Source organism: Anomalospiza imberbis, chromosome 5 (assembly GCF_031753505.1).
Source record: "Anomalospiza imberbis isolate Cuckoo-Finch-1a 21T00152 chromosome 5, ASM3175350v1, whole genome shotgun sequence".
Taxonomy (NCBI): Eukaryota; Metazoa; Chordata; class Aves; order Passeriformes; family Viduidae; genus Anomalospiza; species Anomalospiza imberbis.
This window is the reverse complement of record NC_089685.1, coordinates 63,074,309-63,092,938: the sequence shown is the minus strand read 5'-3', so window position 1 is coordinate 63,092,938 and position 18,630 is coordinate 63,074,309. Positions and strand designations below refer to the sequence as shown.

The 18,630-nt window shown below is 40.0% G+C and overlaps 1 protein-coding gene across 7 annotated transcripts in view; it reads left to right on the top strand.

The window, feature by feature from the left end:
* The first annotated feature begins 7,711 nt into the window (after nucleotides 1-7,711).
* The window catches only part of IFT56 (intraflagellar transport 56), a 56,766-nt gene continuing 45,847 nt past the window's right edge, over nucleotides 7,712-18,630 (top strand). For 5 of the 7 annotated variants that reach the window (XM_068191475.1, XM_068191474.1, XM_068191473.1 and 2 more), the window contains exons 1-4: nucleotides 7,712-7,867; nucleotides 8,292-8,429; nucleotides 8,766-8,858; nucleotides 14,784-14,898. In XM_068191475.1, the coding sequence (XP_068047576.1) occupies nucleotides 7,865-7,867; nucleotides 8,292-8,429; nucleotides 8,766-8,858; nucleotides 14,784-14,898 (349 nt within the window). In that variant the 5' untranslated portion in view covers nucleotides 7,712-7,864. The remainder of the gene's footprint in view (nucleotides 7,868-8,291; nucleotides 8,430-8,765; nucleotides 8,859-14,783; nucleotides 14,899-18,630) is intronic. The other 2 variants (XM_068191476.1, XM_068191480.1) reach the window with 2 other exon arrangements.

Genomic DNA, 18,630 nt, shown 5'->3' with positions numbered 1-18,630 from the left:
TGGCATAAGAGAGACAAAGAAAAGCTGTGTCACTGCACTGTAAATATGACAGTTAGTGATACTATAGATGTTCATGAGGGTGGAGAGAAGAAAAAGCTAATAAATGAGTCAGATCTATAAAGTACAAAATCTGATAGGCTTACCACAAGCAAAGCAAAAGCTTCTGTAAGTTTGTCCTTGTTGCTGCCTCTGCTTAAGGCATTGTTAGACCTGAGAAATAGAAGAGATGAGACACAAATGCCAGTCCATTCATGGTGTCATGGATGCAGAACACAGTTAGGGTCCCAAGGAGCCAACCTCATCTAATTCCTTCACAGGGTCCAATCTAGCAGTTTATAAAGCCGAGGTTAACAGTGAAACCAGACAGCCACAAAGAAACCTTCCATATCTCTCTAGAGCACTCTCTCCAGTATCTCAGTAACCCTTCTCCAACCATGAGCCAGCTCTCACACTTCCAAGATTAGTCAGCAAAGGATACAGTTCAGAAACTCAGAAGACAAATAATGTGTCAGAAGCAAAAAGAAAACTTTTTGACTCCTGTAGGTGTCAAAGGTGTCAGCTTTAACTAGAAATATTGGCTTACAATAGAACTACAGGTAATGGGAGCGTCCTGAAAGCAAATGGAAATAACTCTGCCTTCCTCTGAGTGAGTGTCTCTCATGAGTGGAGAAACAGAGCAAGAAATTCAAACACCAGCAATATCCTGCCTAAGGTAACCTCTCCTAACAACCCATAAAACATCTTTAAAGTACATCTTCTAGAACTATTTATTCTCCCTTGAAAGTGCTGAAATATCATCACTGTCTAAGGAATAAGGTGCTAAAAAATTGCATCTGACATCCCCAGGGCATTGTTTTTAGCTGTTGCTTCTAGGCATCAGCTAGTGCTATAATCATAATCTTGGAAGAAATGTAAAAAAGATCTCAGTATAACATATCTTCACTATATGCAAGTGTCTATCCAAGAAGTCAGTTCTTAGGTGAACATCAGCTTGAGACCCTCCTCTTTGTAATCCTAGAATCATTAACAGCCCATGGAGGTCTCCCCTTGAATCACTGTAGTTTATTTTGGCTTCAGCAGCACAGGGGTGATTCAGATTCAGATAGGCAGGCCCTGTATTTATTTGTCTAAAGAAAAAAATTCAGTTCCTCACCAACATTACCTGTCCATATATTGTATAGCTACAAAACATCATAATAGTTCTCTTTAGGTAATCTTATAGTCAGTGTTAGATTAGAAATACCACCTCAAATTAACTCACCAGAGAACTGCATCATTGGTTTTAGTGAAAAGTGACTTTCAGTGCCTAGTTCTACAGCACATTAAAGCACTGTATTTCTTCTGTCCTAGGATTTACTGAATAATAAACAACTAGATATTATAGGGTGTATTTGCAACTGATAATCAGCACTGACTTCCTGATCTAAAACTACTCTGAGAAGTTCTCTCTGTCTTCTGGAAAATTCAAGGACAGTCAGAGAAAAAGAAGAGCAAAAAATTCCAAAGACTTGTTCATCTGTCAGCCTATGAAAGGTTATGATTTATAGAACATTTTTCAACTCCTTTTTTAATGCTGCATGTGACAGGGTTTTCTTCATTTCAGTGGCTTCTCTTTTTTTGTGCTGAGTCTGAAAGTCCTGAAAATGGGAATGATAGGCCAGCCTGGGCACCACAGAGTCCCTTTGCCTATCAGCTCATAATATATTGCAACTGAATGATGCACTGTCTATCTCCAACACCTTTACCACGGATATTTTTAGGATCTTACTCTGGCATGCAGTCTAATTTATTTTTTACTTAGTTACAAATCATTATTTCCACTTGACCACTCATAGAGGAGAAAATAGAAAAAATACATGGAATGAAAATTCCAGAAATCTCAGAAGAGCCAAAGAATTAGGTGAAGGTATCAAGTACTGGCAGTCAGTCAAACTGCTACTTGTGGTAGTTAGTAACAACAGTCTTAATAAGTCTGAAAATAACACAAACATATACATGTTGTCCATATTGTCAGCTTGCCTTCAATTTCTTTGGTACCAAAGACATCCAAGGTAGCATTTTTCAAGCCACTAGTTTCTAAAGAAGCATGCATTGTGATACAGTCATCTTATTTTGCAGAATAACATGTTTTGACAGGGCACTGTAAAATTCAATTTTTTCCCTGAATATTTGCTACAATTATTTCTCAATGTCATTTAATTACAATTGTTGCGATCAGCTTATGATTTTCACAATTGCGCGTTATTTTTTATTTTCTCCAGAGCCAGGAATTTTGACAGTACACAAGAATATGAGGTTCCATTAAAATAAAAGACATGCTGCAAGTCTCCAGCATTGCAGAACTGAGAAGTGTGAAAAATGGAGAGACAAAAAAAATCTGAAAAGATTATAAGTAAAAATAACTGTAGATGCACTTATATTCTTAATTCTCACTAACTCTGAAAACAAATTTCCTCGATTTCAGTGGCATGAAATCTATCATGCCTATGTTTTTGAATAAGCAAGTCTGTCAACATTGTTTCCATAAAATACAGATTTTTAATAATAAATATGCATGAGACATTATATGTTGTATGGTTGATCATATTTAGCCAACAGGATAAATGCTGAAAAACATCAATATTGTTTTCAAATTCTACCCAGTATTACTAAGTCTGATTCCAAATTATATTGATTGTCTGGGACTTTAACAGCTTCTACCCTGTCTTTAAAAATACTTCAAAAATCCGATTAAAGAAAAATAAAATAGAAATGTTTCAGTTTCCCTTTTCTCAGTTTTGTTAGAAGTTGGAATCACAAATATGGTTACAGACAGAAAAGAAAAAAAAATACAGCACTGTAACATCTGTGTTTATTTAATGTCAATAACTTACTGGTGTCAACTGGAGAATATAAAGATGTCTTCTTTAATTTTCAGTATTAAAGAGGAGACCAGTGATATGACATAATGTTTTCCCATCTTTTAAATTACTTTTACAATACTTCTACTATCTAGACTTAGAGGACAATAATGTAAATTATTATGAATTTAGCTGTATAGTGTACATATATAGCAGCTGTATACATAGATATAGTATACACATATAGCAGCTGCATAGCAGCTATATTTACTTTTCAGAACTGATCTTTTTTTCCTTCTCATTTACTACAAAAGAACATAAAGAAAGATTTTGCAAACACTATCCTTTGGAACCAGCAACTGATAAGCAACAAGCCTGTCAACTAACATAAAAACATGTGGGTCATGTGATGCACGATCCTGATAGTACAGCGTGATAATATAGCCATTCCCATGGGTTATTGAGAGTTCAGGTTCCTGCCATAATTTAGTTGCTGACACAGATTAGAATGAAATTACACTGCAAAGCACTGACTGTTCTCATCAGCAGTTACCAATCTAGTAGGAGAAACAGTACAGACAAGGATAAGAAAAGTGGAATTGCATCATATTACCAACAGCTTGGGTGGTGGCCCCATCTTCCTATTGATCTATTGTGTTGCCACATACCAGAAAATGAAGCTAAATATGTGATGTGTCATAAATATCTAGCTCAATTAAGTCTCCTTCCTGTTAACTCTTTCCCAACACATATACATTTTGATGTGAATATTATTTATCCACCTAACTTGTATACTACAAAAATAAATAGTAGGAAGTCTTTCCTCTTAACTACTGTTTTCTTTCTCTAAAGGACTTTGATTCCAGAGTGACAGGACACATTCACCTTTTCAGTGTACCAGTTTGCCTCTTTTATACACTCAGCAGGATACACCTCTGTCAAGAGATAAATGTAAGCTATCCTTAATGGGCAAACAACTGTTCTGTTTATCTTTACAAAGGTAAATGGCTTGACTATTTAATAATTTATGTCCTGGACATATACTCCAGTTTCGTTAACCTCTTTCTATTAAACATTACACGTTTATACTATGTGCTGGGATGGAGTTACAAGATTTTCAAGCTAGTGCACGCTTGATCCTGTAAATCCAGATGGCAGTGGAACACTGTGCAAATATATCAGCACATGTCCTGAGCCAGCACAACTGCATTCTTCGGGACATAGCACCTGCAGTGATGTGGCTTTCTGGCTTGGATAAGTTTGTGCAGACACAGCTAACTATGCATTCCATTTTCAGTTCTATCACTGACTCAATACTGGATCAGTGGATTGTCTTGCCTCCCCTCCTTCGGTTCTACATACATAAACTTCTAAAAACTTACCTAAATGCAATGCTAAAATCAAATACAAGAACAGCTTTTTTATTAACTTGACTGAATCTTGTTGACAGGTACATGCTGCAAATATCACAAAAATTCTGAAGGTGCATTTCCCACAGACTCATAAAAATCACAGACATAAACATGAGTGAAGACTAAAGTTTCCCCTTCCCAAATAAAGATAAAAATGATGAATTTTCATGTCACCATTTGGAGGTCTTTAACTGACATGGGTGTTTTTTGCCTTCCTGAGCTGGAGAATAGAGACTGAACAAAAGCATTAAAGGCGCACAGGATCCATCAACTTAAGTGTTTCAGCTTCTCTCATCATGGGTGGTCTATCCAGCGTAAATTAAGACTCAGAACTTGCTGACACCATAAAAAAAGAAGCAAGTATTGTTCAAGTTCCTTGCTTTTAAAGGGATCATTTCTCATTCCCATCTCAAGTGATTGCCTTTGTAGCTGTAGCAGGGGAGCATTTCATTGCTCTCACTTTTGTGTATCATTTATCTTGAGATGTCAGATGTTGTCAGATGCATTTTCAAAGGTACAAGATGTGGAACACGGTGAAGCATCATTACTGAAAGAACATGATCTTACCCAGATATTGTGGAAATTGAAGCATGTGATTGCTGGTGATGCAAAGGTCATGTCCTAACCTCTTGCTTTAGTTTATATTATGATGAGGTTTTTTCCCACTTCTTGCTTTTGCTTTCTTTCCTTTTTTTAAAATTTCCCTCCCCTCCTTCCTCTCCCTTTCTTAGCTCTCACTTTCCAGTCTCTGATTTTTTTTTAATAAACACTCATTGCACCCTCTGATGATTACCTTGGTGTTTAGTCATGGGTGCATGATTTCCCTTTTGCTGCCATTAGTGTAAGTAAATTCCCATTCTCCTAGCAATTCTGTGTGGAAATAAGCATGATCATTAATAATTTGGCAGCTCACAGACTCAGGATGATGGCATTGGCTAAAAGAATAGTGGAGGTAAGAACTGCAGCAGTTCTCCAGTATTATTCTAGAGTAGACAAACTTCTTGACTGGTCTTTAATTTATGAATTGTCATTTTGGTATTTCATATGAGGTATTATCTCCACCTACTTTGTATTGCATCTTAGTAAAAATGTCTACACCAGACACGCTAAAAATGTTTTGGTCAATTTGATGCTGGTCTCACTTTTTATCACAGTCGACACTGTCGTTCTTGTGCCCACAGCTAACCCACTGGCACTGTGCATCTGTTAGCTCTTATGCATTCCCCAGCTTTGGATCCACCACATACAAATTCAGGAGCCACTTGGAAATGGGAGAAACCAGTGGAGCAGATGAGAGCTTTCTTTCATTTGAGTCAATATTTTAGCTGTATTTATGTTGATCCTTAGAACAACAGGGTCTTCTGAAAGAATCGCTGTAAAAAAACAGAAGAAAGCAATGTAGTAAAATTAAATTTTCAGTTACTTTTTCTTAAAAAACAAAAAGAATCTTGCCTAATTGTACTATCTGCTTGACCACATGAAATCAAATGTCTTAAAGTATAAATAATTTCAGAATTATTTATGGAAATCAGTTTTCTCCTGACAGAAATAATACCTTACATAATAGAGAAGAGCTTTATCACTTTGACTAAGTAATCAAAAATTAACTTCTTGCAGAGAAATCCTTTGTGGGAGAGTGGATTATCTGCCTTCCTTCTTTGTGGCCTGTGGTGTGAAAGCACAGTCATCAGCAAGAGGCACTATCATGTTACTGCTGTGCTCCAGTGGCTTCTGGTTGCAGAGCAATCTCTTAGAGCTCCAAGCTGGGTGTTTCATTCCTAGGTCAAGCGATCTTGAAGTGATTGGGACACAGTGAATATGGAACCCATACTCTGAAAAAGCAGCAGTTCTTTACCACTGGTCTATATTACAGATGATTGGAATATGACAGGATATATTTCTTCATTAAAAAAAAAAAAAAAAAAGCTGGGGGGTTTTCCTCATAAAGGTAGGAATACAGATACTTCATCAGTCCTGTCCATGAATATGTTTTTGAGTTAGTTGAGTTGTCAGCAGTGGTGTAATGTTTTAGTCCTCTGCACTGACATTTCTAATCATAGAAGGCTGGAAAAGACCTCTATGGCCATTGAGTCCAGGCATCAACCTAACACTGCAGGTCTGTCAGTTCCCCAAGTGCCACATCTATATGTCTTTTGGACACTCCAGGGATGGTGATTCCACCGCTTCCCTGGGGAACCTGTTCCAATGCTTGACCATCCTTTCAGTGAAGAATTTTTTCCTAATGCCCAATCTAAACCTCCAACAACATAACTTGAAGCTGTTTCCACTTATCACTTGGGAGAAGAGACGAACCCTCACCTTGCTAAAGCCCCCTTTCAGGTAACTGTAGAAAGCAATAAGATCTCACCTGAGCCTCCTTTTCTCAAGGCTAAACAACTCTAGCTCCTTCAGCCACTCATCATTATGTTATTAATCTTAAGAAAATATGTTCTTTGATGTTTATCTTTGTATACTTTCAAGACCAATCAAAAAGAGATTTAATCTGTGAAACAGGGAGCAGCTAACAAGCAAGCTCTAAGTGATGTCCAGGTGTTAGAAAGACAAATTAGTTGTTGGTAGAACTGCCTTGTTAAGGTTTAGGGCTTGACATGTTTCAGTGATGTCAGACCTAAATGGAGGTTAACATAAGCCTGGGAATAAGGTTGTACCACTGATAGTGGACACAAGGAATGTAGAATTTACAGGCCACAAGGACATTTGGCAGAACCCCCAAGACAAGGAAGAAACTAATAAAAACAGCCCAGCACTGGGCTGAATCAGCCCCAGCTGGGTAAAAGGTAATTGGCAGTGGGTAAATTGCAACCACTGACTCACGGCCACTGACCCAAAAGACCGAGTATGTGGGCTAATCAGCATGGGAAGTGAGAGAATCATTAATCAACAGAAGATAGAATACTGATTGTTAAGGGAACTATGTAAGTTGCACACAATGGACCTTAATGCCTTTGTTTGTTAAAATGTATAAAGAATGAAAAGTTGTCATGCTGGCTTTGTGCATTTGCCACCCAGCATCCTTTCTGTGCGGAACTGAATGTATGTCAAAGACCTTGACTGCGCGTGGATTAGCCTCTTGAACTCCGGGTGAAAAAAACCTGCTTTGGGACAACTAGATTTGTGCTCCAGACTCCTCAGCAGCTTTGCTGCCCTCCTTTGGACACACTCCAGCCCCTCAGTGTCGTTCCTGTCGTGGCCTCACGAGTGTACAGGGGCTGGCCACATTTCATCTGACACGATGCCATTGGCCTTCTTGGCCACCTGGACACACGCTGTCAACCAGCGCCCCCGGGTCCTTTTCCACATGGCCGCTTTCCAGTCACTCTGTCCCAAATGCGTGGCGCTGTTGTGATCCACGTGCGTGACCCGGATGTTCAGGCCAGGGACCAAAGGCGAGGAGAGGAAGAGCCACGGGGTTTGGGGGAGGAACCAACGCTGTTCTGACCGAGGAGATCGCCATCCGCCGCACGGCAGGCGGAACCCTGGGGACGGCGCCAGTCGTCAGCCGGCGCCCTTTCACCGCCGCTTTCCGCCGTCTCGCCGTTACCCCGGCAACGGCGCCGCCGGCGCAACGCGGAGCCCGGGCCCGGCCACAGGATGGTGAGGGGCGGCGGGGCGGTGAGGGATGGTAGGATGGTGAGGGGCGGCGGGGCGGTGAGGGATGGTAGGATGGTGAGGGGCGGCGGGGCGGTGAGGGATGGTAGGATGCTGAGGGGCGGCGGGGCGGTGAGGGATGGTAGGATGGTGAGGGGCGGCGGGGCGGTGAGGGATGGTAGGATGGTGAGGGGCGGCGGGGCGGTGAGGGATGGTAGGATGGTGAGGGGCGGCGGGGCGGTGAGGGATGGTAGGATGGTGAGGGGCGGCGGGGCGGTGAGGGATGGTAGGATGGTGAGGGGCGGTGAGGGGCGGCGGGGCGGTGAGGGATGGTAGGATGGTGAGGCGCTGCAGGACGGGGGACGCGGCGGGGGAGGCACCGCCGAGGGAGGGCCCGCTCTGACCCGGCTCCTCTTTGCTCTGTGCCCAGATGCTCTCGCGGGCCAAGCCGGCCGTGGGGGGTACCCCGCCGCCGGGAGACAGGCGGAGGAAGAAAGGGAAGGAGGTGCCGCAGTTGGAAGAGCTCTTGGCCCAGAGGGACTTCACCGGCGCGATCGCCTTGCTGGAGGTGACAGGCTGCCCTCGGGAGAGCGGTATCGTCGCTGCCAGCCCTGTGCCCTCAGGGCTGCGGGGCGAGAGCATCCCTTCCCCTGCCTTGTGAGCCTCTCGCCCCCCTGGGGCCCTGCAGCGGCACCTGTTGCTCCCCGCTTCACAGAGCCGGGTTTGGCCTGTGAGGGTTGCCTGCTGCTGCCCTTCGTGATGTGAAAGCAGCTCCACCCCAGCAGCATCCACAGCTGTCAAACCATCCGCGATATATGATAGCCTAGTATTGCTTTGGTTATCTGTGGGGCTTTAGAAACTGTGTCAGCTGACAAAATTCTTACGTTCTTTATTCTCTGCAAAGTTTAAACAGCAAGTGGGTGAGGAGGAGGAGGATGGCAACCTTTGGATCGGATACTGTGCATTTCATTTGGGTGACTACAAGAGAGCTTTGGAGGTAAGGTGGGGAAATCCTGCTTCCCGAGGCTGGAAATTGGGATGTTGTGATAAAGCAATGACAACAGGAGGAAAATGTCTGTAATAGGGAACAGCCCTGCTAGCCAGTTAAGGTACAAATGTACCTAAGGCAGATGCTGTGGGAAGCAGTTTGGATTGGGGAAAAAATGGTATTTTGCCTATGAAAATAGAACTTTTTAAATATTATGTACTGACTTATTTCATACTAGGCTCAGTAGCTTTATTTGTTCTGTTGAATGTCATTATTCATGTCCTAAATCCATCATTCCCTTTTTTGCAGCTTGGTTTCCACAGTTTCGTTTTTCAGGTTTAATAATATTTCTGTCTTCATTGTGTAGCTTTTCTGTGATAAGTATGAAAAAATTCTTTCTTTAGAGGTTGATGCCCCTGACCATTTAATGTACTTTATTGCTCTTCTTTGCATTTTCTTGTATTAGGTAATTCAATTAAATGAGGCAGTCTTTTTTTCTAAAATCTTTAAGTCACTAAAATATATGTTAATTGTTCAAATATGTACATTTTAATGTTTGCCTCTTACAGTTCTGTTGTGTCCCTTCACTGAGAAGTGTAACTGAAGTATAGCTGGTTTTGCAGTCTTTGAACTTGCTTTCCCCAGAATCAATATTAAAAACAGATGTTAATTTAAACTATTAACAAAAGATAATAAAAAGGAAAAGAAATAGATTATAGAACAATGATGATATTTTCTCTCTTAGATAAATGGTCACATGCACAAGATGCATACATGAGGTGAAAACTCTAAAGCTTCTAAGTAAGAAAGGCACAAGGCACTTTGTCTTTTAAAAAATTGAAGGAGAAAAACATCTGTTGGAGATATAAGAAATGCTCAGTGAATCAAATGGATGGTAAACAGTATAGAATGTAGAATGTACAGGACATCGTGGTAAATTAATATTCATGTTTGGACTGGTGGAATTTAGATATTATGAATACAACAATCAGTTGCTGTAGTTAATTGACATCTAGGCATTAGGTGTTAATAGGGAGCGAAAGTTTAAAAAAGAAAAATGCTCATATACAAATGAAAAATATCTTGCAATTTCTTTGAAATAAGAAATAATTTGAAAATAAATTTGAAATAAATTCTGCTTTTTTAAATACCCAGTAAATGCTTTTATAGCCAGAGTAGATGTTACGTGTTTCCTTCAACGAAAAGGCAACTGCTTTTTTTTTTTAGATTTTCCTAATTGGTTTTGCATGTGGTGTTTGATTCACCACTAGGTGATGCTCTTGATTCAGGCTTTTAAAAACTGCAATATAGTCATCTTTTTTCCTGGTTTTCTGCCCAAGAAGGGACAATAAAAGGTTTGTATAAGCGATTTGTAGTTTGATTGATTGTGTATGTTTTAAGTGAGAGATCATAGGGCTTGTCTTTCCGGATTTAATACTGTTTTTTTTGCACAGTGATAAGTCCTGATAGCTTTGTCATTTTGTGGTGACATGTGGGAAATGAGCCTGTGCATCTCAACCTAGTTTCTTCGGGGACAGAACACTCTCGTTTTAATTTCTAAGGCTGTAGGTCTCATTTCACCATGGAGGCTGAATTGCCTTTCAATTATTGACTTCCATGTTGAAATGTAAAATGCTGTTATCTCATCTGCTATGTTGCAGGGGTGTTGTTGCTGTATTCTCAAGGACAGATTCCTTGATAATCTATACCCTTGAGATCTTGGAGCACTCTTTGGCAAATGCCAAAAGCACTGTAAATAAAATATTATGGGTCAAAGATTCTGCTGAATTATCCAGAATGACATTGCATATAATCTAAATGATTCACACTGCTATGTGTTCCTGCAAGTGACAACATATAGTATGTGTCAGTGTATTAACAGTTCATGGTTTGTATTCCTGTTCATGGTTTGTACCTGATGAGGGTCTTCAGAAATCACACTGTTCAATCCTTTTATTACTGATGATACTTTCATAGTGAGCCAGGCGTGTTAGTTGCATAGCAACTTTTGGGGAAGCTTGGGAATGGTGGCCATCATGCACTACCAGGAGAAACAGGGAAGAAGTGAAAAACACACAGACATCCATTCCAGCTCCAGGGATATCTTCAGAGAGAATGACAGCAAAATTTCTGTCATATTCATGTGAGAGAATTCGCATTCTCTTATCACAGGCACACCAACAGCAGTTAGGTATCCTCTAGGTAGAGCACTAACCTCAGCCTCATTTGGGTCATACTTTCCCCTTCTTAACAGCAGATGTCTTTCTCAAAGGTTATGCCACTGCCACTGGTCTGGTGGGATCATCCCTTCTGCTGTACCCCAGTTTACAAATGATATTGCAATGGGCTTGACTCTTTCAGTAGTCATGGTGCAGTTCTTCCTGGGGGACTGACTAGCTTCCTTCATGGACAAACTTATTTTTACTGAGTAGCTCATGTCTTCCTGGCATCATATAGCAACCAGAGCTTCCCTAGTATATGATGACGTCGAATTAGTTTTCTAGAATCTTCCACATCTAGTGTCCATAATGGAGAAAAACCCATCTGTCCTTCTGCAGCTGCTGCTACTTGTTCATAGCTCTAATCTAAAATTCTGAAAATTTTCCCAGTGTCACCCAAGTACCAGAATTAGAGCATCAGCCCAATTATTCTTTTTCTGAGCTGCTTGGTCTTCTAAATTGAATCAGTTGGGGCCTGAAAAAAATGAGTTTGTTTTTTTTTTTATATATCTGTGCCTATATCTATATACATATATTAAAAAAAATACTAGACAAATTGCCATGAGCAGGTGCACTTCTTGGTTGGATTCAAGAACAAGTTTCAAGCTCGCAGTCTGCACCCTCTGCTTCTAGCCATACAGGATACTAGCATAGTGCTAGTATCCTGGACATGGTAATGCCATTTTGGCTCATCAACTGCACACATGAGAGCAAAGAATGATCCCTGGGCTAGAGCCTTCAATGCATTGTTTCTGTCAAAATCCTACAGCCAGCCAACAGCAGTGTCTCCAATCTGCTGCCTCCCTCCTGGCAGAGAAGTAGGAGCCATTCCACCACTTCACTGAACAGGACCTCCTGCCAGCTTGGCTCAGGATAATTTTAGTCAAATAGTAAATCAGGGAAGGACCAGGGCTGTACTAGGGTAATTGTTCATCCATGAGCAGTATCTGGTCGTGCTTGAGTAATTCTGTGAGAAGTGTGAGAATACAGGTACACTTCAGTTCCTGATAGCTGAAAATAGAAAGTAAAAAGTGGATCTTTTTAGCTCTGTGAGTTCTCTAGGCCTCTCTATGATGACTGTAGTCAGTATCTCATTTGAGCACATATGGAGCAGCCATATATGTTGGCTTCTTTATTGGCTCTTCAGCATCTGTGTTTATGGGCTTGAAGAATCCAGACAAGTAACGAGGGCATTGAGTCGGCCCTCTGCATTGTTAGCATGTGTCCATAGTTGTAGACAATCGACCTGGAAGCCTGCTTTTGAGGAAAACTGTGTGTGTCTAGTGATAGAGGCATGAGGAGGAGGAGAGTAAAATAGCAAGGAGTTGGTAATGCTGCTGGATGGCAAAAGTATGCCACAGGTTGACTCTTAGGACAGGTTTGAGAGTATTTATTTTGTTTGGGTTTGTTGGTTTATTTAGAAAGGAGGAGGGGAAGTTCTTGTGAAGTAATCTTTGAGGGACTTATGTTGAATGGCTTTCAGTGAGGAAAGGGACAATAGCACATAGTCCAGACACATGGCCCAGAACTACAGGATAAGGAGCACTAATAGTCCTAATTTTTATTTACTGTTTCCATAGATTCACATTGGTACTGCTAGAACTCTTTATATATTGCTTACTTGGAATGGCCAAGCCAGAACATGACTTGTGTTTATGCACTTTGTCTTTTCTAATTAATCTGCCTGAAGCCCTAGTCAAAAGAGACCTTTGGGTGCATTTAATCTGAATGAATTTTGAAAGGTTCCAGATGGTCCCAATAAACAGCAGTGGCCTATATCTCAGAGCTCCATGACAGGCCTACGTCAGGATTAAACTGGCCTCAGTAGGAAATGTTGGTCTCTATGTAAATGTTTTATTTTTAAAAATATTAATAATTATTATTATTATATTTATGATATTTATATTTATATTTATTTATTGTAAATATTGTTGGACAGCTAGTCCCTGAACTACTAGCAAGACTGAGCTGGCTATTAAGGGTGCTTTTAAGATACTGGTAAGGACCAGTATCTTCTCTGTTTGGGAGTGCAGCTTACTTTTATTTGGCAACCAAAAAAAATAATTCTTTATGCTTGCAAACTCTAAACTTTATTTTTGTCATCATGTTTGCACTCCTGGGATTTGCTGTCCTTTGGGCATGACTTATTTTATCTCATTTTGTATATATATATATATCTGTCCTTTTCCCCAGAGGTAAGAATTCTTCCACCCACAGAGGGCTCAATCTGCTGAACTCTCCCTAGGTAGAGGGGATTTCCAATTCATGTTTGGAGAGCAACTACAGAGTCAAGGGGACGTTTTGCTGGGAGGGATGAGCAGCTTGCAGTGATCTGGAGTACATGGATGACATTCCTTCAGCTGGTCTTGTGAGAACCTTGAGTGACCCTGCCTGCTTTGCCTTATGCTTCCTGCCTCCATGGCTGGATGGAGATCAGGAGCACCAGCAGCAGGCACTTCCATTGGGATGGTCCTTCCTAGGAATTTATCAGAACTGTGACACAGGAAAAAATGGCATTTGGAGATCTCCATGCCTCTGTTTTTAGTACCTGTTGTTACTCTGAGGAAAGATGCTTATCTTCAGGAATATAACTGTTTAGTGGCTGCAAAGTTTCTTTGTTTAAAAGAAGTAGAATGAAAGATTAATCTGTTAAGTTTTTGCTGTTTCACAGATAACAAGAAATGAAGCAGTTTGTGTGGCATAATTAAAGGATATGTAATCAATGTGGATGTGTAAGAAATATCAGAATATGTTTTTTAGAGCCTTTCTATAGCTGTTGGCTGTAAATCTTTAAATGGGAAATGGTTAAGTTAGGAAAAGGTTATTAATACTTACTATAAATTACTAATCTTCATCTATAAGGAGATCTAGAATCTGCCCAATACCAATTTATAGGCTTGTATTTTAATGCAGTGGTCTCCAAACAATTTTGCTATACCCCTATTAGTAAAAAATTTTTGAGTACACACCCCCAATGTATATACACACATCTATACATTTATAAATAATATACATGTACCACTGTACTAATATGTAATTATAAAACCTACACAAAAATAGGAACTAAAAAAAAGATGTGATAAAATTAAACACAATTTAAAAATACTCATTTTAGTTATTAGTAGTTCAAAAAAAAATTTCTTCCTGCACTTGATATTATTATATTGCATAACCTCAGACTTAACACACACTTCCACAGGTTTAATATGCACTAAGACACTACCTACAGGTTTACAAAAACACATTTAACACTTGCTCCAGTAAGTATTCACAAAGAGATTTCCCTGGTGATTATGGCTTCCAGACTTTGACTGGAGGAGAACTTAGGAAAGCAACAGAAGTTGGTTATATTGATGCTTTTATAGCTTACATACATTGGGGCTTATATATGTAAATAATATTTTTGTAATAATATATTTACAATATAAATATGTTTTATATCTCTGTAACTTCAGTATTGACAGAAATCTTGCTTATATGTGATGATTTAAGGCACTGCTTGTCTCTGTGGTCTGTTATAGTGTTGTAAACAAAAAAGTAGGGACATAGCTTAAAATAATAGTTTTGTTGTAAGGACTGCAGTGAACTACAGAATAAATTGTTTGATCTCAGTAATTCAATGATACATTGTAAAATTTTGGAAGAAAGAATTATATTTAATACAAGTATGTGCTAGTACACATTTTTTAAAAATCCACCCTCTCTTCTGTTACAGGAATATGAGGCTTTAACCAAGCAAGCAACTTGCAATCCAGATGTTTGGGTGAACCTTGCCTGTACATACTTCTTTCTGGGGATGTACACACAAGCAGAACAAGCAGCCTTGAAAGGTGAGATGTATGCCTCTGTTGGAAAAGACTGCTTATTGATTTGAACACTTAAAGTAATTTCCAGACAAAGTATGCAATAAAGGATACTTTAGAGCAAAGTTTTTTGGGTTTGGGGTTTTGTTTGGGGGTTAGTTAATTTTAACTTTCATTTAACGGGAGAATTATCATGCAGTTTCCTTCCTAAAAATACCTTGGGCATGTAGAGCGGCTGGAACTAAAATAAGCATCTGGAAAATAATTTCTCTTATTAATTTCTAAATACAAAACCCAGCATATGCCAACCAGCTACAAAAGGTTACTTTTCTTTTGACTGATTCTGTGTCCCTGAGCCAGCGCAGATGAAACAAATAAAGCCAGTGAAATTATAAAACAAATAAGCATCTGAGAGAACTAAGCATTCTCCCTGATGAAGACAAGAGCTCTGTTTACGTAGTTGGAGTGACTTGGTAGGTGGTCTCATTGCCTTATAAGTCAGATGTTAGGTATCTTGATTCTTCAAGGCATGGAGTTCAATAAGTCACATTATTACAGTTCTACTTTAATCTGAACACGCATGAGATCATTCAAAGAGGAGGAATGAAAATTAGATTCCAGAGAAATTTTTGCTGCCTAAAAATGTTTCTGTAGTTTAACTTCGTTGCCCATCACTTTTTATATACCTTAATGATTTTTATTGTTTTCTATAACCATAGTATCTGAGTGCTTTTTAAGTAGGATTAATAGTAGTGATATGCCACTCAACTTCTGACTCTTGCCTTCTTAGGATAAAACTCTTATTGAAGGATGGGTTTTCTCTGTTCTTTCATTAGTCTTCTTGTCCTGAGCTGCAAAATAGAGTAGGAAGAAAATAATAGTGTGCTTTCTTCTGCTGTGAAAGAGTGCCTTCCAAAAGGACAATTTTGTAGCATTTAAAAAAAAGAATTAGGTTCTCATATCCCTTTAAAATCCTCAGAAAGATCATGCTGAGCTCGAGTCCCACAACTGGAAATGTTTTTTTATTTTCAATTGTAAAAAAAAAAATCTCATGTGGAGCTTTGTGATTTGTATTGTTCAAGAGGTGTGTAAATTTCTAATATTCACAAATAATTTAATCTTTAACTTACCACAAATTTGTGATTTGGAGATTGCAACCTAGAATTTGAAGTGAATCTGAAAATAAATGGGCAATAGAGCTTTGAGGTGTCACTGTGACCTAGAGCATGGAGGAAGCAAGCAGCTGCATCTTGTACCAGTTGGAGCCATTGTCATCAACTTCACATCTTGTAAGTTAGTAATCCATTCTAGAGATGACAGATACACAGCTGGCATGCACATGTATTAACTGTGAGCTGGAGGGGAGGGAAGGTTAGTGTTTGTCATGCCCCTTTAGATTAGTTAGTAATAGTATGGCGAGTGGCAGAGTAAGGGGTGCAGTTAGTGGTATTTGGGTGCTGGAGGCAAGGGTAGGAATATTAAGAAAGCAAGAGCAGGAGGGAGAGTAGCTGAGGGCGGGAACAGAAAATAATGGAGTTGTCGCATTAGTTCAGTTCCTGATCAGTTCCTGATTTTACATAATTGTTTAAGAAGGACAGCATGCCAGTTTTTATAATGAGGTGCTGAACCTTTCTTGTGACTACTATAATCCTGGTGATTTCTGGCTACTTAAGCTTGGTGGGGAAGCAGTCACATCTGAGGATTTGTAATGCTTGTCCTTTCTCCACTGAAAGCTTGCAAGTGTGGTATATCCCCTTTCAGTCTTTCTTATATTGAATTTAAACCTTTTTGTTTTTACTTAAGTCAGATCCTCTTTTAGGTTTTTTTTTACAATTTAGAATTGCATAAGTGGTGGCTGTTTGCCATATAGTATTGACAGCTGGGGCCATATCATCTTGTGCTCTCTTTCATAGTTTTGCAAAGACCTTGAAGAAAAATAAAAATACTTCCTTTGAAGAGGAGTCTGTAGAAGAACACCATTTATCCAATACTGCCTTGAATACCACTGAAAAAAATGTTAGGTAGTGTTAATATTAGGCTCTTTACCATTGCTATTTTGGGATTATTTTGCCTGAATTCTTATATAGTGCATGCTGGTTTTTGCTGCAGTTATGCTAAACCCCTGAAAGTAGCATACTGCTAAAACAAATTAAGGGAAACTAATTTAGTTTCAGCTACAGTTCTAAATTTCTACAGTGATACAATCTCTGTATGAAAGGGAGTATAAATATCAGCTAGCTTTCTGGAATAAGTTTTCCACACAAACATGTAAATATCTTGAAATCAAATCAAGTTCTTTCTTGCCATATACTGTTGTTGTTGCTTAAGGAAATTGTGGTTAACCATCATTCCATTAAAGAGGAAAAAATTGCAGGATACTTAAAATTTAGGAAACTATCATTAAAAGACATGAGGTAGTTAATGTATTCATACAGATACATAGTCCACAATCTCTTGTGGAGCAAGGTTTTATCTTTATTTTATAATAGATGTGAGTTGATGTCTTGGCCTGTTGTTATTTAATTCAAACTTCATGGAATAGAGGGGATGGGGAGGTCATTAAGGACTGCCAGCATAGTTTAACCAAGGACAAGTTCTGCCTGACCAACTTAGTGGCTTTCTGTGATGGAGTGACTCCATCAGTGGGGAAGGGAAGGGATATGGATGTCATTTATCTGGACTTCTCTAAAGCTTTTGACATGGTTCTTCACAAAATTCTTCTCTCAAAATTGTATAGATATGAATTTGATGGGTAGACTGTTAGGTGGATTAGGAATTGTTCAGACAGATCCAGAGTGTAGTGCTCAACAGCTCAGAGTCCCAATGGGCCCAAGTGACTAGAGGTGTCCCTCAGGGGTCTGTATTGGGACCAGTGTTATCTAATATCCTCATTAATGATGCAGATGAAGGGATCAAGTGCACCTTCAGCAGGTTTGCAGATAGCACCAGCTGAGTGGTGTTCTTCACTCACCTGAAGGATGAGATGCCAGCCATAGGGATCTGGACAGGCTTGAGAGGTTGATCTGTGAGAACCTCAAGAAGTTCAGCACTGTCGAGTGCAAGGTGCTGCACCTTGGTTGGGGCAACCACTGGTATCAACACCAGCTGGGGGATGAAGGGATCAAGGTCAGCCTTGCCAAGAAGGACTTGAGAGTGCAGGTGGTCAAGAGGCTGGACATGACCCAGCAATGGCACTCAGCCCAGAAAGCCAATTGTATCCTGGGCTGCATCCAAAGCAGCGTGGGCAGCAGGATGAAGGAGGGGATTCTGCCCCTTTGCCCTGCTCTGGTGAGACCCCATCTGTGGTGCTGCATCCAGCTCTGGGGTCCTCAGCATAGGAAGGACATGGACCTGCTGGAGCAAGTCCAGAGTAGGCCACTCAAATGATGAGAGGGATGGAGCACCTTTCCTACAAGGAAAAGCAAAGAGAATTGGATTTTTCAACTTGGAGAACAAAGGGGTTCAGGGGGACCTCATTGAGGCTTTCAGTACCTAGACAAGACTTAAAAGAGAGCTGAACAAGGACCATTAACACAGGCATGTAGTGATAGGACAAGAAGGAATGGCTTTTAACTGAGAGTAGGTTTAGATTAGATACAAGGAAGAAATTCTTTACTGTGAAGGTGGTGAGGGGTTGCCCAGAGAAGTTCTGTCCCTGGAAATGTTTAAAGCCAGGCTGAACAGGGCCTTGAGCAACCTGGTCTAGTGGAAGGTGTTCATGGCTATGGCAGGGGGTTGGAATTAGATATCTTTAAGGTC